This window comes from Empidonax traillii, unplaced genomic scaffold (genome assembly GCF_003031625.1).
Source record: "Empidonax traillii isolate 1590-97213 ecotype Southwest subspecies unplaced genomic scaffold, ASM303162v1 scaffold136:size1122602, whole genome shotgun sequence".
NCBI classification, from domain to species: Eukaryota; Metazoa; Chordata; class Aves; order Passeriformes; family Tyrannidae; genus Empidonax; species Empidonax traillii.
Window position 1 is genome coordinate 474283 of NW_020955329.1, and position 25653 is coordinate 499935.

The 25653-nt window shown below is 36.7% G+C and overlaps 1 protein-coding gene across 3 annotated transcripts in view; it reads left to right on the forward strand.

The window, feature by feature from the left end:
- Positions 1 to 25653, forward strand: part of ZNF407 (zinc finger protein 407) — a 337647-nt gene that overhangs the window by 228922 nt on the left and 83072 nt on the right. For 2 of the 3 annotated variants that reach the window (XM_027883907.1, XM_027883910.1), the window contains exon 9: positions 10209 to 10387. In XM_027883907.1, the coding sequence (XP_027739708.1) occupies positions 10209 to 10387 (179 nt within the window). Of the gene's footprint in view, positions 1 to 10208; positions 10388 to 12593; positions 12779 to 25653 lie in introns of those variants that run through there. The other variant, XM_027883909.1, reaches the window with a different exon arrangement.

The window sequence follows — 25653 nt, forward strand, 5'->3', positions numbered from 1 at the left end:
TGTCATAAAGAGTTTGCTACCTTGCTTGTCTAAAGATGGCATGGGACATTTCTGTTTATAGCATCATGCTAGAAGCTCACATTAAACCGATGGTCCACTAATCCGTAAATAATTTTCAGTGTCACAGCAGTTACTTGCATGCATTGTGCAAAGGTAGCAAAACCTAACATATAGTTGTATGTGTACGTGCTTTGATTGAACAGGCCTGGCTTCTGAAACTGTTTGGTATGATGGCAGTGTCATCGTTATTAATCATGCTGCCAATTACAGCGTCATCTGTAAATTTTATTAGCAGGGATTTTACATATACTTTTGGCATGCATAACAAAAGTGAATCTTTCATACAATTATTGATGATTCCTTTGATAAATTAGAACATTTGAAATGAGAAAGAAAAAGACCATCTCTTTTTGCATGGGGGGTTGGGGCTGGGATAGGGCAAGGAGAGGCAGTGTATTAGCATTAAAAAAACCCTACTTTGAGCAGAGATCGTACAGACCACAGTGCCCTGGGTATGAATCCAGGCTGCAAAGCAACAGGATCTACCCTCTAGGGAACCGTGTTGTCACTAAAATGGCTGAAGGAACTGACACGGAGGCCAGTTGGAAGAAGTACCATCTGCATCTGAGATTGACAGGCAGCCTTTAGGGTCTGTTGCTATCATTTGTGACTCCAGCAACATTAGGAATCCAGTTTCATCTTGTGCAGTCGATAGATTCCACACCCTTTCCTAGGCTCCATCTGCACTTCTCTCTCTGTGAAAAATACTTTATGTGTTCCTGCAGATATACAAACAGAGCTTACAGAATTGTTCAGTTACTTTATGTGGTCATTAAAAGAAGTACAATAGGGGAAAAAATTATGTTGAAAGGAAGTGCGTGTCTTCAATTAAATTCATTCTAGCTTTTTTAAAAAGTAGATGTTTTCCGTGGCCTCATTTCAGCAAGGTATTTGATCATGTACATAAATTTAACCTTGTGAGTCATTCTTTTGAAGTCAATGGGGGCTGCTTGTACTTAAGCTGCACAAATGCGTAAATACCTTGTTAAATCAGGGCCTCCGATACTTAAAGCCTGGTCTCCATCCTTACACCACTGCAGAGATGCTGTTTCTCAGACCAACTTCTTTTATGCCATCTGCTCCAAGAAGAAAGGAAAGGGGGAGGGAGGAAGCCCATGAACAATGGAGTGATTATTCTCAGTTACCGTGAAATAGATGAACTCCACCTGCTATTTCTGCCACTTAAACCTTGGCTGACACAGTGCAGCAGTGCACTGTGCACAGCAGACCTCTGCATCTCTCACGCTGCAGGCATGCAGATCCAGAGGGCCCTTGAGCCAGGCCATTACAGAGCCCACTCTGCCTGCAGCAAGGTGGAAAACAGGAGTTCTAGCAAATGTTACAGAGAGTTTTCAATAGCAGATCAGTCCTATGAAAAATTGCCTTTGGTTTTGTTGTGTTGTTGTGTGGTTTTTTGCTTGGTTGGTTTTTGTTTGTGTGTTTGTTTGTGGTTTTTGTTGTCTTTTTTCCTTCTCTATTCAGTTAAAGAGAAACTGAGGTTCTCTCTGAGGAGCTACTGGGGCAAATTCAGAAGCCGAGCAGCTGAGCTCTGCACAGCACCTCTGGGGTCAGTGAGGACCACAGCACAGGTGGAAAGCTGAGGCACATTTCCCTGCCTTTCTGTACCCTTTCCACCTGTTCTGCCCAAGTCTAGTAGTTTGGACATAATTTGCAGGCTTCTGTCTATGTGTCTTCTTTATTTCATTCTCTTCCTGTGGAAAGTAGAATTAATGGATGCATTTAAAGCAGGAAACCTTACTTCCTTGGAATCAGAGAATTTTTTTTCTGCAAAAATCAGATTTTCTTTAAATTGTGCAGTCTGTTGTGAACTAAAGTGGATTTTTTGATTTTGTTCTTTTTTTCAGGTTTTTGTTGTCATTTTGGCATTTGGTTTTGGGGTTTTTTGTTTGTTTTGTTGTTGATTCTGGATTTATTTTTTGTTTTGTTTTGAAAAAAATACTCTGACTGAAAATTCAGGAGTAGATCTAGATGCCAGCACTGGTTTTATACTTTGGTAGTTGTTCACTGTACAGGGTTGTAAGTGGCTTTACAGATTCCTCAGAGGTAAACAAGACTGCAGTATATCACTTATTTCCCTTCAGAATTTCCAGTTATCCTGAATTTGCCTTTAAAAGTGTGCGCTTTGGCTATTGTAATCTACTTCTTGTATCACATATAGTTGTAAGGATCAATTATTTGAAATTGGGAATTTTCATTCCAATACATTGTAAATAGAATGGTGGAGCTGTGACCAAATTACAATTTGGGCATGCTAGTCTGCTGAATGGAGCTCAGACACAAGCAGTAATTATCAATCTTCCATCATTTTCAGTGCTGACGCACAAGTTTTTGCTGCTTCCCTACAGGGTTCTGCTACTTTTTAGCAGCCAGCATTGGACATCTGTCACACATACTGTATGTCATAACAAATAGATCATTACAGAAAAAAATGCAAACCAAAAATGTAGAAAAGCAGAAAACATTACGATTATTATCCCTGAGTGTTGCTATAACACTATCAGAATAAATCCCAAATACGTTTTTATTATTTTCTTTGTGAAACTGACTATTATAAAATCTCATTAAAGCGTGTAAATGTAGTGTACTCTCTTTTATGGGCTACTTCATATTTTCTGAGTGGCAATACATGCAAGTACATGAAAACATGGCAATACATGTGGCCACCAGATTGTCGGGCATGCATTTTTATGACACTGTGGGTGTGTACTTCAGTCATCGTATCTTGGTGTAGTTGAAAAGCATCAGCTGTGAGCAAATGTTCGCTGCAGAAACAGCTATGGTGGTAAAGACGTTGCTTTTCCCCAGCAGCTCGTTGCCACTCTCCACCAGAGGTCTTTAGGAGCAGCACAGGGAGATGTTTGCCAACAGTGACACAGGCAAAACTGAGCTGGCACTGGGTACGTTGTAGTTGACCTCCTGAGTTCCCATGGAGCCATATGCTGCAAATTCTGGCAATAGTATTGTAAGCCACTTGATAATTGAGGTCAGTTGCAGAGAGCTAGCACTTGTATCCATGTGATTGTCCCCCCAGTCATTTAAAACCTAAATAAAAGGTAGAGCTTTTACTCTGAACGGAGAAGAGCAAGGAAAAAGTAACCCAGGTGCATGATAGTAGTGAGAAGGCTGAGGAAATGTGCTACACTTCTTGTGTATATATGCACATATACACGTTATATATGTGTTTTAATGTATAATAATTATTGCGATTTTATAATGTTAGTTTCAACACATTACAGAATGTATTTTTTGCTATTATATTTTGCTATTTTTTATTATTTCTCGTGCAATACTCTACTGACCTGTAGCACCGAAGAGATAAGGTGATAATTTAATTTTTAAACTTGTGTTCTGAACTGAATGCCGGTTACGTGTGCAGATAATGTATTATAATGTAGCTAGCTTGCATTAACTGGCAATAAATTTCTTTTATTTTAAAATCAGAAATATAGCTAAATCTTGACTATGCTGGGTAGATTTTTTGGTTTGTGTGTCTGGGTTTTTGCTTAGTAGAAGTTGGGCAGAGTGACTGTCATTTTGAAGGTTTTGATTGAATAAGCCTGTTTGTATAATGAAATTACCACAGGTTGAGGTATTTGTTTCTTTCCTGTCAAGAAAGTATTGCCCATTAGGTTGTTTACCACCACCCTGCTGAATGGTAGTTTTCACAGAACTTAATGACAGCAAGAAACAAAGGCAGGCTAGAAGGGTTGTATTTTGGAAAGCACTAATTCTGAAAACAACCTGAAAGGTCTCTGCTTTTAAGGGAGTGTACTTGAGCATTTGGTGCTTCCAGGAGGATCCAAGAGCTCCAGAACTCCTGGCTGCAACTGGAGGATTCTGAGCACATGGAAAGTCATGGCATCCATGTATTCAGCACTGGTGTAAAATCTAGTATTCAAAGCTTAAAGTAATTTTTACAACTGAAAAGAGTTTAGGAAGAATCTGATGATTCCTGAAAGTGAATTATAGGGAACTGGGTCTCTGTAGCTCATCTGCTAGAGTCCAGATATCAGGGGATTCTACAGCTGAGCAAGGTGTGTTGGACATGTATCACTGTTAGCTGGATGCAGGAGGATGAGGAATATGACAGTTTGTAAAAGTGAGAGTGATCAACTGTAATTTCCATATGATTTCAAAGGATTTCCTGTTGCTTTCCATCAGATTTCGATGTGTCTCTGAAAACCATGTTTTAGTACTAGAAAGCATTATAGTTTGAGGAAAGAATCACTGGGAAAACATTTTATGAACTCTGCTGTCCATGAGGTCAAGCTGAATGTTCTGTATGACTTTGCATTTCTAAAAATCTGTGGCTCTCCTTTTTTAGTGTTATTACATTATTGCAGTTTTGATTTAAAGACAGTTTTCCAAGTTAGATTGCATTTTCTGTGAAAGAAATACCTGCAAACTTTATGAATAACTGAGGTTAAGAATCTACCATGATATATATTACTTCATTGAGAAGTTTGCTTTCATGTCAACTGCTTTTATTTCTAGAAGAAAGTAGCTGGAGACTTTGCTACTTTTCAGTCACAATACTGCAGTTGCTTTGTACTTCTTGCAGGTTGCATAGCAGGTTATAAACTGTGCAGAAGGCCTTCAGAGTGCTCTTGATGTGAGAGTGAACTTGATTCATGCTGACGAAAAGGGGAAAAATAGAAATCTTTTCAATCGGTTGGTTGTATCACTGTGTTTGTTTTTCTGTTACAAATAGTGACGTCCATGGAGCTGCCATAAGTCTTTTACATTATATGCATTTCTCTGCAGAAAGAAGATATTTGTACCTAATGTCCTAGAGAAGACCTTTTGAAAAAGGTTTATTTTGTGCAAATAAGAGCCCTGCAAGGTGCTAAAATTTTTAAAACTTAGTGGACTAGATAATTAACATTTTGCCTCATTTGCACCTCTGAAACCTTCCATGTCTTGCAGTAAGCATCTTTCTGATAATGTCAGGCACTACATAATGGAAGAGTGCTCTAATTTCAATTTCTTACTAGTAAATAGGAAAAAAAATAATAAAAATGGGTTGCTTCCTGCTATATTTCATTTAGCTGTTGAATACAATGCTAATATGTCCTCTTGGAGAGAACCCTCAGAAAATATAGAAGCATTCCTATTTTGCATGGGCAAATTTAGAATTCACAAATTTAGAATTTGTGAATTTCTCTGATTTCATGATTTTTATCCAAAATGCCATGTAAAAGATGAGGACGGCAAATAGCTCTGGTATTGGCAGCCACATCTCTGCTTGAGTTAGTTACTCAACTGAGCTGTTTACACAGGCTGCTGAAACCAGTGCTGCTGGCTGAGGGGAGTGCAGAGCCCCTCTGCAGGGGGAAAGGGATGCCCAAATCCCTACCCTTATACGACCTGTACTGCTTGCTAGTGAGACTGGCTGGCTTAGCCCTGCAAGATGGGAGAGAAGGAAGAGATGATGAGGGAATAATAACCAGAGACAGCACTTACTGTGGGGACCTTCAGGCTGACATTTCCCCACCTGGCACAGATTTGCTCCAAGACTTGTCATGCCACCCATGTTTTCCTGCTGCTGACTTCAAACTCCCACTTCTGCCCCATGCAAAGTGCACATCTTTGCTTTGCCATCCCAGAACCCTGAACAGTGCTGCTGTTTACAGTGGGTAGAACTAGTTTTGCTAAGGAATCCGTTTAGTGGCACACTATATCTTCCCAAATACAACTGAGAAAATGTCTTCATAGGGGCAGTTATACTTACTTTGAGGGGCAAAAGGCAGTTCCTCGTTCACCAGAAGCTGAATTTCCCAGTGTTCTGTAGACCGGGCACTCTGTTTCTTGCTCTTGGCATAATGACTCAACTGATTCATATATATAAGGGTAGGAGAGGGAACACATGTTAAACAATGGCAACAGCTTCTCATGTTGACAAAGTGTCTGGCCATTTTATGCAGCTCCTAACCTTCCGCTTTATTCCACTCTCCCAGCAAGGTGAACCAATGCTGCTAAAAAGCAGGCAATGCTGTGGATGGATGTGGCATGTGGCATTAGGTTTCCTTTTCACTCTGTGGATGACACCTGTGCAAGTACAGTCACCACTGAAACCTTGAATAAATTGTTTTATTCTCATCCTTGGAGTAGGGAAGTTTGCTTTAGGCCCTGTTGTGGAGACGTTTTGAGCCTCACTGTGCTAGTGCCACTGAAATTATCAATTGGAAGCTGAGTGTTATTCGCTGTTATAATACCTGTGGCTGCGTTTTGGGAATTGCCAGGGGAGGTGACCCTTCCCCTCTGGTCAACAAGGGCAAGACAACACCTGGAGTGCTGGCCCAGTTTTGGGCTCCCTAAGAGACATGGACATAGTAGAGAGAGTCCAGCTAAGGGGCACTAAGATGATGAAGGCATTGGAGTATCTCAAATAAGGAGAGACTGAGAGAACTGGGACTGGTCAGCCCGGAGAAAGGACTCAGAGGATGTCATCAATGTACATAAATATCTGAAGAGAGGCTGTAGAGAAGAGAAAGCCAGACTCTTTTTCAGTGGTGCCCAGTTTCAGGACAAGAGGCAATGGACACAAACAAAAAGATAGGTGGTGTTCCCTCTGAACACCAAGAAACACTATTTCACGATGAGGGTGACTGACCATTGGCACAAGTAGCCCAGGAAGGCTGGAAGATATCCCTGGAGACATTCAGAAGATGCCTGAAAGTAGGAGTCCTGGGCAACTGGCCCTGGGTGGTCCTCTCGAGCAGAGGGGTTTGATCAGACAATCTGCGAAGGTCCTGTAGAACCTTAAACATTTTGTGATTATGTGACTTATGTACCATTTTACAATCAATAACTCATTTCCAGTTTATATTTAAATATACAGCAACCTTTAATGTATTGAGAGCAGCAAAAGACAGAGAGGTAACTGGTTGGTAGGAATGGATTTCTAATGGCAACATGAAATATGCAATTAGAACAGCAATGTGAACACATAATTGTGCGATGAGCATTAGAGATAAAAGCCCTTTTTTATCTTCATCCAAAAGAGGTTTTCTGTTCATCTTAAGCAGTAGCTGCATTTCTCAGGAGAAGCTTGCCATCTGTCTCCCTTATTTCACAGTGTTGTCCTTTACAGCAATGTGGGAGCTCTCCTGGATGTGTGCAGGGGAAAGTAGGCCTATGCCCTTCCCAATATATCAGTCTGTGCTGGATTAAGTCCTACAGGCTTTTTGCATAGGAAGTATGGGCTGAGCTTTTCAGCTCCTCATGTTTCCTGTTCATCCGCAATGTACCTTAGTTCTGTCTCCTCTTTCACCATGTTTAACACAGACAGGACACTGAAAACTATGCAGGCCTCCCATCCTCCCTTTAATAGAATTTTTGTGGGATTTGCATCGAATCTCAAACCTTTTTTCATATCTAATAAGAAAACTTACTGCAAGACATGAAATAAAAAGAACCTTTTTATTGTGTTTCTTTGCATCAGAATTGAATATAAACCCATTGACAATAGCTTTAGACTAATTAAGTTCACTTCCTGTTATTGCAGAGCATGGACAAATTGACAGAAATATATACATTTGATTTTCAAAATGGATCATGAGGACGAAAGTGTGCTTACATTAAGCAATGGTAATAATTATTTAACTTGGAAACCTCTGGTTCAACCTTACTCAAATACAGACTAGTCTCCTAAAAGCTACTGTTATTTGTTTGTGGCTGTAATTTAGACTGGAACTCAAAAAACAGGAAGACTTTTCTCGAATTATTTCTTTTGGGCTGGGCTTTAACTTCCAAATTTCAGAAAAAAAAAGGAAATTTGTATTTCAAAGTTTATAAACACCTGGAAGTGAATCTTATAATGCAAGGTCTGTTAAATGCTGAACTATCATCACTACTGCAACACTATAATGTTTCAGTTAGATGCTTATCATGCATAGCTTTAATGAAAATACAGTGCTGTTTAAAATCACAGACTTCTGTGTTTGCTCTTAAGAGATGAAGTGATGTAACTACACACTTAAACAGTGTTGGTGGAGGTGTTTTGTGTCAGACATATGGTAACATACTTGTACAGTACATGGGCTCAAGAAGACTTCTAATAAAACAGACATTCAAAGCACACTGAATAATTAAAAAACATTTTATGTGCAGTACTTTTGTCATGTCATATTTAAAGGTATTACTTGGCTTCAAAAGTGCTTGGATTTGCCAGTTGTTACCTTCATTGTTTACTTTATGATTGCAATTGCTGCCTTGCAACCTAATATGTGGGGCTGTTTGTATGCCTTGTGGTCTCATATTCCTCATTTCTGATTAAGCCTTTCTGGCCTTGCCACATAGAAAAACATGGGTTTAAAACTTTTATATCAGTATGTTGGTGTGTTTAGTCACTCATTTTTACTGATGACTGAATAAAGGAGACTTTGGGATTTCTCTTTTTAAAGTGATTGGAGCAAATTCCAAATCAAAGGAGATAGAACTGGCCTTTTATGACTTGAACAGGCTGGGTTTTCTTCACAACTCTTATATAGATTTCAGCAGATCCTTTTTATATTTCAGAGAAATATTTCAAAGTAAAAACTCTTATATTCTCCCTTAACGTAGTATCAGACTTGAGCTAAAAGAACACAGGTATTTTATTTCAGATTCATATGCTCAGCTTTAATCTACTGCCATTTAAAGTATAACCCATGATAGAAGGTTACCAGGTTCTCTTCTGCTTTCATTGCAGGGCACACTGTCTTTTTTTTTTTTTTTTTTTAAATACATATTTAATTTTAACAACATTTATGAGCATTGTAATTCTTTTAGGGCTCAATCCTGAAAGATGCTGAGGAACAATATTTTCTATACTTTTTCAGTGATAAGTGTCTTCTCTGACATTCTCAGGAGTCTGATCATTATACCAGTATATAGCAGATGGACATGACAGAGGGTGAGCTTTGGCAGCACCATGAGGCAGATACCAACTTTACTCTGACCATTTCCGAGGGAGATACAAGCACTCCAGCAGAACTTCAAGCTGCTACTTCCAGTTTATTTTGGGGGTCCTTTTTTTAGTTGCCTGTTACTGTGGTATTTCTAATAGTGACAGATAAACAATCAGTTGCCCAAAACACTACACTTGTCTTATTTGTATATTTGTGAAGTATTATGCATTTATGTAGTTCACATGAGTTTGTACTTTTTTTTTCAGTTAAACTGAATTACTGTTCTTAGTTTGGCAATCATAATAGTATATGGTACTAAGAAAATCTAAAAAATAAATGAAACCCCAAAACAATGGCACACATATACAGACCATTCTTTTGATTAAAGAAAAAGTATAATGGCTATTGAAATAAATGAAGCATCAGTATATTTTATATAGGATTCATCACAAAGTTCAAATAAGTAGGAAATTCTAATGCAAAATAATTTTTTAATGAGACTGCAAAATTTTTAAAACTGGAAATTAAAAATTACTGCCATATGGATCTCTTTGTGAAGAAAAGAAATGCAAGATCTTTTTCCGTTCCTTTTTTTTTTTTTTCAGAAATATCATTATAAATATTCCTTTGAAATGCGTTCAACTAATTGTATACATATTCTGACTCTTATACATGAAAACTCCACTGCTTTCACAAAAACTGTGTTTAAGATGTATCAGAATCCATGTGTATTTTCAAAGAGATATAAACTTGAACAACTCAATTCTTTTTCCTTGGAAGAGTTCATAGGGTGAGGTGAGAGCTGGTGGAACATACTTAGAAAAATCATTCACAGCAACTCCTATGCAATCTAGGAACTATGTAGGAAAGGTTCATTTGAGCTCCATTGGGATTGTTGTAGGCATTTGTGTATTTCCGTTTTGCTAAGTTAAAGACTTTTGTTAAATTTCATCACTGACTACCATAGAAAAAAAAATTTTAAGACTTCTGCAAATGTAAAAAATCAATCATTTTTTAATGCTTCTGGTTCAGGTGTAGCATTGGGTTAACCTGAAACAGCTTTGGGAGCCTTCATGCAAAGGACAATATTTATACAAGAGGATGCAAAAATTGTGCAGACAGTGAAGTTTGACTATTAAGAACTGATTTTCTGTTATAACACTAGCTTTTATTTGAACCACTAGTAGGAAATTAAGTATTATAAAATTTTTTTCTTTTTTTCTCATTGCTTTTTAGGTCTAACTGTGCAGAAAATATCCGTAAACACATCTTGCATACAGGAAAGCATGAAGGAGTAAAAATGTATAACTGCCCTAAATGTGACTATGGAACAAATATCCCCGTGGAGTTTCGTAACCACTTAAAAGAACTACACCCAGACATTGAAAATCCTGATCTGGCATACTTGCATGCTGGTAAGGTCACTCCTCTCTTTGCTTACAAATTCTTTTCTTTTCTGTATGTGCATGTTTAAATGATCGTAATAAGAAAATTAGAAGTTATGTTATTATCATTTATTCTGTTATTATCATTTATTCTGAAGAAGAACAGGATTTAAAATGGACTTAATCCTCTTCAAGTTTTCACTAGGGTTGAAGGTTATGCATTAAGCACTGAAATCCATTCATGTTTCACAAGCAAAGCTTGCGGTTCAATAAATAAACATCAGAAGTGCGTGCTATTTAGATGCTTCACTTTGAAATCTAGTTGAACTTTTGTAGAGAAATATTTTTTTAACATTTGTCTTAAGTCCCTCCACTCACACTGTTCCCCAGGAACGGAAAAACAAAATTCCATAGGAAATACAGTGACAAATTAATGTACTTTAAACATTCTTAGATTTCATTACAAAAAAGTAGACAATGTTTGGCATTAAAGATAGAACAGCAGAGATCAATCAATAACTTATATGTTTTCAGGCTCTGCATTAGAGAGCACACACAGAAGTCACTGGAGGAATGCAAAACAAAACCGTTGCTTTGGAAAAAGGAATTAAAAGAAGAAAGTTGGGGTGCTTTTTGTTTAGGAACAAGGGGTTTTGTTGGGTTTGGGTTTTTTCAATAGGTTCTATAGTTCATAGAAGAAGGCAGAAGTTTAATGGGAGAATCAAGTTAGGAGAAAAATGAGAGTTCCATGATAGGAGGTTAGGAGAAATAATGCAAAATCAGGCTGCAGCTTGAATGAAATGTGATCTTAACTCAGGAGAAGCAAATAACTTAGACATCACTGGGTGGGAAGACAAGTCAGAGCAGTGGGAAAAAAGAACAGATGGTGAAAAGAAGGAGTTGGGAAATCCAGAGGAGGAAGAAGCTATGTGGGCCAAATTCTTCCTGAGATGCAAATTAATCTTCCACTGAATTACTATTAGTAGTACTCCTGTGTCAGATTTTAATCTTCTTCTGTAAGGAATTGCTCTCAGTTTTTGAGACCCTCATAACCATAAAAAAACACAATATGAAGAGCTTTTGTTCAGTTCTGTGCAGTGTGTACACCCTAGTTATTTTAAAACCTCTCTGTCTTTTCAAAATGACTGCTTGCTTTCCTGACTAGAGACAGTGTATTATTTGTACCATATATTTCTATTTGCCAAGTATTCCACTTCATTTTGGAACCAATCATCATGTCATGTCAGCATATGGTGGATAATATCTGGATGTGCAAACAAAATGCCAGTTGGCGGAATACCAATTTCAAAATAGGTCAGAAAACTGATCACATTTCACCATAGTTCTCACTGAAGCAAATGCATATTCAACTCAGAGCTTAAATGCAAACACTGTTGGATTTTTACTACAATAATCCCACTTAATATGAAAAAATCAAATGTTTTCAGTAGACAGATAGCAGACGTATGCAGAGAGCTGCAACACCGGTAGAATCACTAACATCCCAAAATTATAAATGTTTGTGTAGGTTTTCATGTTATTTGTTCAAGACTGTATCTGGGTAAATTAATCGTTCATTGCAGCATGCTGCAGTTAAAACTATTCAACTTCCTTATCTTGGCAACATGGGAAAATAGTCAACAATGTGTGGTGTATTAATGATATCTCATTTCTATACATTTGTTTTTATGCTGTAGAAATCCCCTTGCACTAAACAGGGTACTGTACAAATATATTATTAGTAGCAAGAACTGATTGTCACCTAATTATTGCCAGAATTGGTATACAACAAAAGTGTTGAAATATTTTTTGCATGATACCGTTGCTAAAATAAAATACTGTATTTTCCTTTCAAGAAGAAACACTAGTAGGGAAAAACCTAGGTGATAATTGTGTATTCATATCAGACTTAAATTAAAGGGAGTTTCTTTTCTTCTTTTCAATCCATTTCTGACTGCTGGACATCTGAGAGTTAAAAGTTTTAGAGAACAATTTTAGAGGAATGAAGGACAACTCCCGTGCCCTGGCTAACATCCCTTATAAAAATGAGATTTGTTCTGTGGCTGGTTCACGGTTACTGATGACTTATTGGTCATTGGCTGCACCCACAGAGAATCTACAACACAACATACAACCCTTTAGGATGATAGGAATATGAAAGTGTCATACAAGATTGATTTTTTTTAACTTAAACATATTTGTCTGTCTTTTGTGTTCTTATACTGCTTTGTAACAGGAAAGCCAAACCTTTTGCTACTTTGAGCAGATAGAAATAGAGTAAGTCTCATCACTAGTAAAGAGATAGACAACAATTCCAGCTACTTTGCAGAACAGTCAGAAACTCCTCACCAGAAATGGAGCTATGGGGTACCTTTAGGATGTGGCTGGGAGTAGAAGTCAAGTCTGTTTCTAATCTATGAAATTAAGATTGACGGTTGTGCTTCTAATTTAAAGTTAATGCTCTTTATAGTATAATGCTGTAGTATTAGTTTTTATTTAGCTTTCTTTGGCAGCCACTGTATGCATTTATGGGGTCAGTGGTAGTAAGGAGCTTCAAGAAGCTGCATTTCTAAGGGAGAGGCTGTGGAAGATGGAAGGCAAAACAAGTTGACTTCTACAGGAGTAAGGATGATACTGTAATTGAAAGGTGTTACAGAACTTCTGTTCTGCATCTTTCAGATTCTATATACTGTGAGAAAGTGATATATGGAAATGCCACAAAACCAGGTCTTCAGACTTTCTTTCCTCTTTTTGCTATAGGCTTCCTCTGTCATGGAGTTGTAACAATACAGCTTTGTTCCTTATAAACCTTATATGTTTTAAAGCAATAACAGTCTAGATTATACTTTAACTTTTAAACTGTGCTGCATTTGAACAAGAGGCCTTTAATGCACACAAGCCTGCAGAGATATATGCATCTGCACATAAACTGTAGACTGAATTTGCTAGATCACACTTCAAAAACCAGTTTATGCATTTAACCTCTAATTTTTTATACAAATCATCAAATATGTTTTTTAAAGTGTCATTGTGTGTCATTGTGTAAGAACTTCATGCCTATTTCTTCATATTCTCAGACCTATTTTCTCAAGGACTGTTTTAAAATTGAAGTTTTGTTTGAAAAAAAGCCAGAAATACTGTTAATCCATTACCCACAATGTTAATTTATTTTCTTTTTAAAATCACATTTAAAATGATGATAGATCTTACTGCTGTTCTAAGAACATAAATGGGCTTACTAGCAAGTTCAGGAATCTTGCAGTTAATGTTTTAGTCATAGAGATGTGGTTCCAGTGGAAGCTGTTTATGTATCAATGTTATCAATGTGCAAATCTGAAAATATGTAATTACAAATGGAAAATGAATGCAGTAGAAGAGAGAATTATCATATCATATTGGTGACTATCAATTTAGCAACTTTTCTAAAAATGAGATTATTTGATAAAAAAATTCTGAGTTGCTCACTGTGGGCTTGTCTGTATTGCAAGTCTCAAAGCAAGCTGAAGAAATCTTTTGATTCCTGTATGCACTGAGTTCCCAAAAGTCTTGGGTATGTTTTTTCTTCCAACTGATGCTACACTGCAATACCGAGTTGAACTGAGCCTGAATAGTTTGACAAGTGGTACAGGGAAAGAGCCCCTACCTGCGGTAGAACTTGACAGGGCTCGGTTCTCCAGCCGTCTTTCTCAGTGCTTTGTCTGCATTGGAGCAGCATCACTTGATAGTGATAATTTCAGTTGGAACTAAATGTTCATCATTTAGGAGCTCCTGTCTTATAAGCATTATGATACTATTATGATGCATTATTTATGTCCGAGCGATGTAATATCTATGGCTGAACATCTCCATTATTACAATAGCTGCAGAGCCCATGGCACCTCACAGTGTGCATAGTAGCCTTCTGTGGGTACTAAACTAGTTGTAAGGCAAAAGCCTCTTCAGAGAGAAGAGGAACAGTTTGCTCATTATTGGTTTTATGATAATGTTGAAAGTTATGTGATGATACTGGGGTGTTTTTTTCAATATTGTTATTTCCATGCTGCAGAGTAAAAAGTGAAGATGATCTCCAAGAATAAAAGCTACTCTAGGAAATCAGAATAACCCAGTTTTCCAATGAGCAAAAGATACAATGGTCTTGCTTTTTTGTCCAGGTTTCCTCATGTGCAGAACAGGTGCAGTGCCTAGGCAGTTTGAATCACAGTGGTCTTGTTTGAAAATGGCTCCACAACAGTCAAACGTGTTATTAGAGAACTGTTTAAGACATTGAATAGAAAATTTGGTGATGTTTAATTTAGAAGTAGCAGTGATATAAAGTCTTTCTTTGAAGTCTTTAAAAAAAAAAAAATCAGTGAAAGCAGATCAATTCATTGTACTCCTTGGCAAGTTTTTGGTTTTCTGTGGTTTTTTTTTTGATAGTGATACTATGCTTGCAAAGCTCTCAAATTATCCAGCGTGCTCTGGGAGAGTCTGCCACCCAGGGCCTTGTGAGTAGGGGTGGAGGATTGCTTACTTTAGTGGATCCTGGCAGAACTAAAAGCGTGAGCTGCTTCCGTGTGCTGCACAGACATGTTCTGGAGAATACTTGGAAGTACAGTTTTGTGTGCCTGTGCCTCCATGAAAATTATAGGTGGCTCTGGGGTTGGGCATCCACAGAACAAAGATCGTGACGACTGTGTTTTGGCAGTTGGCTGCCTACATGGTGATTGAACGCTTAGTGTTCATGAAGAGTTACATAATTCATGACCAAATGATAGATAGGTACTTGATTATAGTGTATGAGTTGCTTCACAGAGAGAAAATATCAGACATGAGCTACTCTTAGTCTAGCTGAGAAAAGCCTAAGTAAAATCAATTACTGAAAGCGTAGTCAGACAAATTGAAATGAGAAACAAGGTGCAAACACTTAAATATGAGGTCAATTGAGCTCTGGCAGCAACTAGCAGAAGAAATTATTCCTATTCTGTTCCTTTGAGCCTTGAGAAGACTGGATGTCTTTCTGGAAAGTAGGTTTTAGGAGGGCCCAGTGTTGCTAGGTTCTCTGGAAAACTTGTGGGGCTTTGATATACTAGAAGTCAGACTATCATCTGGTCCTTTCTGCTCTTAAATCTTCAAATAGTTTTAATCTGCAGCCTATTGGTAAGGGCTGTGTTTGTGAAGCAGTAGTGTTTGGGTGTTGTGATAGCAATGGAGTAGCTGAGGAGACAACTAAACCCCCAAAGTGTTCTTTCTCAGAGGGACAGCATTTCCATCATCAACACTCAATTCTGATTCTCTTTTAGACTAAATGGTAATACACTTGCCTAAACTGCTTCTTTCTGGTATGTCATTAAACTCTTCATAAAATACATTGGAACATACATTTCTTTATTTTTTTAATGTGTTGGAAGACTCATTATGAAATTCTGATCTTTTGCCTGGCAGTTCCTTTACTGTTACTGGCTCCTGAAATCTGAAATCAATGAAAAGGCAGTTCAGTTCATCATCCGTTCATGAAACTGGACCTATGTCTTGCATCTTTCTGTTTTAGATTAGGGGAACATAGTTAGGACGTGTTTTAGTTCTTTCCAGAGAAGAGTGAAAATGAGAAAAATTTACTTCAAGGTCTCTTTTATATGTGCTTGAAAAGTATTTTTGCAAACTTTAGGTGCACTTTTCAAGAGGCCACATGTTTCTCATTCAGTTTCTTTAGCTCTTGAGAAACAGGGCTGTACTAGCAACCTGCAGCATGATTACATCATCAGCAAGGGACAAAATTGTGATCCTATCAGTTGTAACAGTTGCAATATTCATGAATGGAATTCTGAAAGTTCAAATAGTTAATCCCAAATAAAATTGTGATCTTTATCCCACTTGACAGCTACATTTATCAAATTATTAAGAGGAAAAATTGATTGCTAAAAGTTATGGTGTGATCTATTATGTGATTTTATCAAAGTATAACTGTATTACCAAGTGGAAACTGCAGACTTATTCAGAATGTGAATTGGACACACAGAACCTGATAATATAGCAATTATGCTAGTATCCTAGTGCTTTTCTGCTTTTAAATTTTTCTCTTTTTTTTCTCATCCTTTCTTTTGCATTTTCTGATTCTTTAGTAGGAAATACAGAGTTGTAAAAAAAAAAAATAGGAAAAGTGAAATAATAAAAGCCTGTTTGCTCTTATGCGCTCTGAATTTATCAAACTACAAGAATATAAAATCAGTAAATGTTATTTATCAATGAAGCAATGGAAATACAAGTCAGTCGAGTACTTATGCAAACTTGTAATTCATACCTGATGTAAAACCTCCAAATAAGGATATATAGTTTTGTGTGCAAGCATATTTAACACCTTTCTTGGAATAGTTAATGTTCTTAGTCTTTATCACTGTTTAAATAAAACACTTTAAATGCTGTCATTTGAAACAATATTAAAATTGTCATTTCTAGATATAGGCAAATCAGGTGCAAGCTTTTACAGCAGCAATATTGCTTGGGTTTCTAGTCAGATAAAACATTATTTTTGATGGCTGGTATACTTTAAAAAAAGAAAAAGGCAGCAGCAGCAGCTCTGCTTCAAAATAGGTTTGCTCTTGTCATAGCTATTAGTGCCAGTCTTTCAATAGCATGTCATGTTGATTGGCAGACACTCCCTTTCCTCCTTTGTGAAGAATAATAATTTTAGTGTGTGCTTGAAATAAAAACCTAGTATAAATGATTTTCTGTTTGTAAAAGAGAAAGCCAGGTTCCTTATAACATATGTAGATTAAGTATTATTGTGTTTCAAGAAAAATTAATCTATTTTTTAAAAAAACCCAAGTCATTTGTTTATTTTTATAGCTGTCTTCTATTAGAAGGCATTGTATGCCTCGCAGAGATTTCATAGCCAATATTTTTATCTGGGTGGTCATGACATCAGAGTTGGTGCTTTCCAGGTAGCAAGTGATGTAGAAAAAAAATTGGGGTCATGAAAGTATTTTTTTTCTCTTTTTTTTTTTTTTTCTAGTGTGTAGCTTTTTCTGCTGCTGTTGAAGAGCATAGGGACTCCTTTCATAATCCCTTAGTTGCTTTTCCTGAACAATCAGCATATATTGCTGCTGAGTGACATGAAAGAAGATGTTGAAATATTTTGATGCAAATATTACATCATCTAATATTCAAAGCCCACCACTATTAATATTAGTTACATCCTTCAAGTGAATGGTATTCTCAGCTAAGAATGAAAGCCATGAGTCTCACTAAAGAAAAAGATGTTCAGAATATAGTTTTAAATGAAGAGGAAAATATTGCCTAGGCCAAAGTCTGGAACACCTCTTAGTACCTCTTGTTAGCAGAAGTATAAGGGGTGTCATGCTTTGTGCCATTTTTCCATGAGAGAGTCGGCAATAAGGTGCGGGGCTATCGCCCAAGGGGTTTTTATATTGTGCGTAGCACCAATAACAGGTAGTCACAATCCTGCATTCTGTCCAGTGCCTTTCTGTCCATGGCCCCCTGCGCTGGTGATTCCCTAACAGCTGTCATTCCTTTCTGAAGAACTATCCCAGTTTTCAACAAGGTGACTATTTTTTTGTTATGTGAGCTTGTACTCCCGAGCAGCTTGAATCTCTTTGCCCGCGTCTAAACATTTACTCTGGGTGTTTGTGTGTGCCTCCTTTTCTGTTGTTCCTCCCTATGGCATTCTAGTTTCCAAGGTGGGGAGCCATTTGGTTGACCTGGAAGGGGTCAAAGCCCTCATCATTTCTGCAGTTTTCTGTGAAGCCCTAATGCCAGCCTTGTGTCTGCCCTCAAAACACCCTCAGATGGGCATCTGTTTTGCAAATGCCTTGCACTGCATTGCTGCTGGATCTCTGCTGGTGTCCACAAAGACTGTTGCTTCTGCTAGGATGGCAGGTTCACCAATGAAAAGGAGGTAATCTTACTCCAAGCTACTATTTCATTATACTAATAGATAAAATATTCTTCATGAAGAACAAGACATATTATTGCCTATTTAGTGCTAAAAATAGGATATCCTAACATAAAACTTTTAAAGCCAGGCTGAAATATTGAAGTACAGAAGTATAAGAAAGCCCTTAAGACACGACAGCCATCCAGAAAGACAAAAATATTTAATTCTGCTAGAAAATATATGTGCATAATAGTAAATGGCAAATATAAATAATAAAAGGAGATACTAGTATGGCAAAATCAACATATTAAAATTCTGATAAAAACACCAAAAAATGAGATATGAGGGTCATCAAGAAAACTTTCCAAACAAACAAAAAGGAAGATACTAAGCTTACAGGAGAAATAAAAAATAAAGGGGTATAGTACCTAGGAATAATTCAGGATGTTCTTATGTGGAGAGGCTCTTATGTGGAGATTGTCCTGTACTCTGAAGATTTAAATTACTTTCCTATCAGAAGCAGCTCTTTTAAGAGTAGATCTCTTAGTGTGTCATCCAGGGAAGTTATGCTGGAGCTCTAAGAAATATAAAGCTCTTAATTTCTTATTTTCATTAAAGTAAATGTAAAGTGTAAGATGCAACTTGAAGAACAAAATGAAAATTTGGATTTAAAATTGTTGTCAATTTTTATATATATATTAGATAACATAAATATTTAAGACTTTATGTTAAACCTTAAATAGTTATATATTACTAATTATATTAATCATTTTATATAAAGTGGATTTACATGAAAATAATAAAGATCATAAATAAACCTGAATAATAAATTTCTCAACTGTGGCATCTCCATCATAGAGTAATTATTTCCTTACTTCTGAAGTTGAACTAATGCTACTTCCAAGACCTGTGGACACTATGTTTCAAGTAAACATAGAAGAGTGTATTTTGCCTATGTAATGCCACCATCTCTTGGCCTTTTTCACTATGGCTGTACATTATGTAGAGGACCCTTTACATTTTTCTTCCTGTGAGATGTTACTGGTATTCCAATCAGCTGCACTAAAATTACTCTTGATAAGCAGCTTAAATGATTAATATTTGTAAATCTGCCTGCAAGTCATCTAAATCTTAAATTTTATTGTAAATTACACAAAATAATTATTTGCTTTCTACACAAATTTTCATTATTGCACAAATAATTACAAATAATTTCAGAATCAGAAAAATATTGAAGCTGTGGTTTAACCCCAGCCAGCAACTATGTACCATGTACCAATCACTCATTCCCACCAACGGAGGGATGGGGGAGCGAATCAGAAGGGCAAAAGTAAGAAAGCTTGTGGATCGAGATAAGGACAGTTTAATGGGTTAAGCAACACAAGGAATTCATTTATCACTTCCCAGGGGCAGGTAGATGTTTAGCCATCTGCAGGAAAGCTGGGCTCCATGATGCGTAACAGTGACTTGGGAAGACAAACGCCAGTACTCCAAACATGCCCCCACTACTTCTTCCCTCCACTTTGCATGCTGAACATGACACCATATGGTTTGGAATGTCCTTTGGGTCAGTTGAGGTCAGCTGTCCTGGCTGTGTCACCTCCCAGTTTCTGGTGCACCCCCACTGGTGGGGTGGGGTAAAAAGCAGAAAAGGCCTTGAAATTGTGTAAGCGCTGTCAATAACAAAAACATCCCTGTGTCACTTACACTGTTTCCAGCTCTAATCCAAAATGTACCAGCTACTGTGAAGGAAATTAACTACCTCAACCAAAACCAGTACATAGATATGGAAGGACTGAATCAAAGTGTTAGTTGTGTGCTCACTGCTTTCCTACTTTGGGTCATGAATGAGGAATAGAGCCCTCAGCAACAATTGTTCCAGTCAATCACAAATCATTGCAATTCCGTGCTGATTTTTAAAATTTCTTTTGTGCTTTTTGTTTGTTTTCATTAGTCCAATATATGCTGCACCGACTTTCCATTAATTTCTTGACATGGCATCTTGAATCTTGACCTTTGTAAGTAGGATGCCTTATCCATCTGATACACGTGTTCTTTTGTACTTCTAATTTCTATTTTACTTGCAATAGTTCTTCATAATTTTTTCCATCTTTTCATTTACCAGATCTTTGGTACCTTTCAAATGCTAAATGCTCTCCCATATATCCTTAGTAACCATGCTGGATTTTTCTGTCCTTTTTAATATTTAGGTTTTATTGGATGAATGTAGATTGCACCTTCTCTAACTGTACCTTAAATAATTGCCACTTAAGGGAATTAAGAAGTACAAGGGAAGGAAAATGCTGACCCATAGACTAAGCAGAAGGAAAAAACGTTCCCACTGGGTCCAATTTCCTAAGAAGGACCATCAGGATAGTGACTAGGACCTGAAATTATGGGCTGAATGACCTCTAAAAAATTATCAGTTCAAAGAGGAGCTTGTCTATAACTGTTTGCACTAAAGGAAATGAAGATAGGTAGAAGTCTCACAGAAGAAAGATTGCTTCACTTTCTTGGTGAACATATAAGAGCATAATATGAAATGATATCTCATATAAATACATCTCATGTCGGCTGTCTATAATTCTTGTATCATGTCAAAAAGCCATGGAGACCGATATCATATCTCTTCACTCCCAGTGGGCCAGTTAGTGGGGAACCCCTTTATCTAAATGCAAAGACAGAAAGTACATCTTCTGAATTTAAGATATTTTATGCATGTCTTGCATTTATTGTAAAGAGTGCATGCTTATCAATACCTAATGTCAAATAAATGGTTTGTACTGAAGTAACCACTGCAGATTTAATACGGATGTTTTCATTCTCTGAGTCATTGCAGTAAGATTTTCATACAATTTTCTCTGATAGTAAAAAGGGACCTTAAAGTGAGTACAATTTTCTTGTAAATTGCATAGAAACCTGACCATTTTTTAAAGCTTCAGACTACAGATGACTGGTTCAGCCTTCACAGGCCTGGATGAAAGGTTTAAAACTGTTGGTTTAAAAGGGTGCAAGTCCGGTTGCTTGGGTGTGGGAAGTACAGGAGGTGTCCAACATCCAGAGACAGAGGTGCTTGGCAGATTTCTGCAGTGTAGTTTAAATGACTTCTGAGGTATTTAAAGATTATTTATCAATTGTCACAATCCCTGCTTAAATAACATTTCAGAAACTTAAATTATTGTTGATGGAAGAGTTTTTTATTAGTAGTTATACTGTTGTTAAAGAAGAGTTGGTTGCTCTATAGTGTTTGGGATTACAGTGTATAATGTCCTTACAAAGAAGGCATTAAGATACCTACCATGCTATATACTGAACTATGTCCCTACCTTTTTCATACCTTGCCAAAACAGTCCTCCTTATTCAAAGTCTGTGAAGTCATAGTAGATAGCAATTCTCAGAAAACAGCTTTTAGAAGATATAAAAGAATTGACCTAATTTGAAGTAATAGTATCTAAAGGAAACATAAAAGCATGTGTTGATAGCAAAGAAAGATAAAACTGATTATGAAGTTATCTCAAGAGCCATCAAAAGGTTTTAGGCAAACGTTTTGGATTTGGCATATATATCTGAAATTCAGAACTGAATTTGAACAATTTGAACTTAGGTGTTATTAAACAATCAATTGTACACTTAATAAAATAGTTCCAGTAGTTGCTACGATGTATGAGTAACGTAAAATTAAAAAGGAGGAGCTATTGTGAAACATTGGGAGTCCTTACATATTTGTGCCTGTCACCACCATGAAGTGCCTGTGGGATAAAGCTGCTTCAAGTCAACTCAAGTTAGCCTTATGTGGTAAGGATTTATCTGTAAATCCTTACTGTTCCAATAGTATTCAGTATTCTGTTACTGGCTATTTTGTTACAAAGGGTTGTTGACCCTTTCTTTTGTAATCCACCTTCCTCTGAGCAAATTCAGCCACTGTCAAAATTGTCAGTAAAATTTTCTGAGCTGCTTTTACTTGCTTCCACCCACTCAAGCAAAAATCCTGAAAGTATGAAGTCAGAGATTTATCAGGGTATGAAAATAATGAAATTTCAGTTATCTGTAGTTCAGTATGGCCTTACTTATAGTATAAATCAGTAGGGCTAAGATAGGAATGCAATCCTCTGTTCTCTGTTGTAGTTGTGTGGGGTTTTCATTGCATATGCTGTTTCCTGCATACCTTTGAGCTATGGAAGAGACGAACAGATTAAATATATTTCTTGGAATGTCTTGAGATATCAATTTTAAAATTATAAAAACAAATGATTCTAGAATTAACTCTGAGAATTTTTGTTAAATAAAGCTACTTCTATATCTGATGACTGATATGCAACAAAAAAAAAAAAAAAAAAAAAAAAAAAAAAAAAAAAAAAAAAAAAAAAAAAAAAAAAAAAAAAAGAAAAAAAAAAGGAGAGGAATAGAAGAGACACACCAAATGCAGAAAGATTTGGTTAGGTTTGGGATACTAACCAAGAACGCATCATCACGCAAGCACACAGAGTAAATGGTTTTAAGTTGGTATAAGCAGTATAAGGCTCCCGAGGATCTCAGGAAAACAGAGAATGATACTTTGATGGAGATACTAGGACTCCTCATTCCGAAAGTACTTCAATTTTGTTGCCACCTTCTCAGCAAAAATGGAAAAAAAAAAAAAAAGATTGATTTTGGGGCAATACTGTTATGTAAGGCAACTCATGAAGCAGATTTCAATAGGTGGCTATACTGGTGCCTAAGTGGCTCACAACTTTGCAATGTTAGTGCCTTCTTTCTGTGTTGAGTCTGCCATACAATGCACAGGAAAAGCTTTAATCTTATATCCCCATTGGATATGGAAGGCTTTTAGGCATATTCAATTTTTTTTTTCATTTTGTCAACGTCTAGGCTTTGTCTTTGCTTAAATTCTCATCTTTTTTTCATTTCTTTCTTTCTTTTCCTAAGATTTTCTAGGATTTTCAAAATAAATGCAGATCCTTTCCTGTTAGCATTAATAGGTAAACTGAGCTGAATAAAGTTATTTTTGCCAAGGCTTTTTAAAGACATCATTATAGAATTTGTAGTCTGATTGCTCCTGATGCTGATTGGCAGAAGTAGGTCTCTTAGCTAATGCAGAAGTACAGATGTTATAGAATGAAACAGTAAATTTGAAATTGTACTTCAGTTTAAAGTGTAAATTTTATATTGATAAAGCTTCTAGTGCACTTGAATTTATCTTTCATCTGCATAACATAGCATTACATTACATTTCTCGAGGCACTTCCCTGTTTGTCCAAATACTATTGTGTACCAACTACTGACTTCACAGGGCATATATGTCTAAAGACTGGTGGAAAGTTAATGTCTGTATTTTCAATAGGTTTTGCTAATTTACTTAAGTATTTCAGGTACTGTCTGTTATTTCAAAGAGAAAGTAATTGTTACCCATACACCAATGCTCCACCTGCATTGTTAGAAAAACATGAAAATAGATTTGAAATTTACAGATAAGATAACTTTTAAAAGACTTTGGCTGTATAGGATGAATAGAGCCAAATTATAGTCCACCTTTTGTCAAGAATTTCTCACTATGAATAGACCCATATTGCCAGTGTTGTTCAAAGATTTACTACTAGATTCCGTATTTGAAGAAATATTAGAACTTGTGTCCTAAGCTTTTAAGATACTGTTGTAGTTTTTAGGAAGTCTCAAATGCTTTGGAAAAGCCATGTTATCTGACTAACTCATATTTTAATAAAAAATGTCACCTGAATAACATATAAGTAAGCATAATTTCTAAAGGTCTGGTAAACAATTACAGTGTCATATAGAAGAAATTACAGTGTTCTGGACAGGGAGAAATAAAACCTATCCAAGTTTTCAGTCTGGACCCTGCTACAGTATGGATTGTAAACAGCAAGATGTTTTCCAATAATTAAAGGCCTTAGGCTTCTAAGATGCTTAGATTTAAACATGGTTATTGTTACAGTTATAGGGGTGGGAGATAACTTAAATGGTGTCTTTTCACTTTCTGGTAAACTTCTATTATTTTTGCTTACATTGTTTAGAAATAGAGTTTTAAGTGCATTGAACTGGTATGGATGTCCCTCAGCAAGGTAAGGACTGTGAGTTTCTAAACAGTATTGAGGTACAGGGTTTGTATAATTGGATAATTTTTTTTTTATAAGCTGTTGTAGATATGTCAGTCATGAAATATAAAACTGAATTTATTTCATTGCTGTCATTTTTTTGCCATAACAATGCTGTATTTGTATTTCACACATAGCTAGATGTATCTGTAATAAATTTATCGTTCCACAGTATCATGATTTGGTTTAATTTTTATCATATAGAACCAAAATTTCATTGCCAATTTTTGTATTTAAAGGTTTGTTAATCTGCATTGATTTCTTAGTTTGGTATGGATTCTGAACTGAAAAATACAGTACGTCACTGACTGTTCTATCACCTGACAGCGACTGATAAAGCATCCGTGCAGAAAGTGTCAGAAAAGGTTAATATTTATTGATTTTATGGCGCTACAACCAATGTAGTTTTGCCATCAAAGATGTATGGCCACCAGCAATGGAATCTGTAAAATTGCAGGTTGGCCGCTAGTTTTTATTATAACCTATGCCAGTATTCTGGCCTTAAAAAATGACAGATATTTAATTTAAGACAAAAGGCTTTGAATGTGCAGCTACTGTATACCTGCAACAGGAATTTAGTATTCTAAAATTAAACCCAAGTGCAGTACTTTTAAAGTTTAAGGTGGTGGGGGCTGGGGTAGGGGGGAGGGAACTGCGCAACCTTGAATTGCAAATGACAATCACATTTAGCCTTTTCATCCACTTAACTATGTGCTATTGATCTGTAGAAGGTGCCCAAGCAAGTGATAGCTGAAATTATGAGCAATAAAGGGCTTGCCTCTTCAAACAAAAAAGTATATAATTAGTAGGAGCGGAGGTGGGGGCAGAGCCTGTGTTTGGTTTTAAAGGCATTTAAACAAGATGGACTGAGTGCAACAGCAGTGGGTAAGAGTGCACAAGGAGAAATCTGGTTGCCTTGAAGCATAAATCCATGGTCTGGTTGCAGCTTGTGTGTAAAAATTAGGCGTGCACTCCAGCCTTTACATTTATCTCCATCAGGGTTTGCCTGACAGAAAGACAATCTGTTGGTTTGCCTACATCAACTAGGGAGAGGAAAATCTTGTGAAGCTTTGGTTCTTGTAAATGCATCTGTACTTTGCATTTTTATTCTATTCTTGATTTAGCTGGCTCTTGATATCAATCTTTTCATAACTGGTAGTTCTACTGATGCATCAGGAAGGTTTTCAAAAAGATGGACGAATACCTACTGAGGTGCTGAAAATTAGTCTACTAAAATACACATAGAGATGCATAGAGCTTATATAAGAAGGTTTGTAAGGCATATTAGTAGGATCTGGCCCCAGATTTTAAGATTCCCT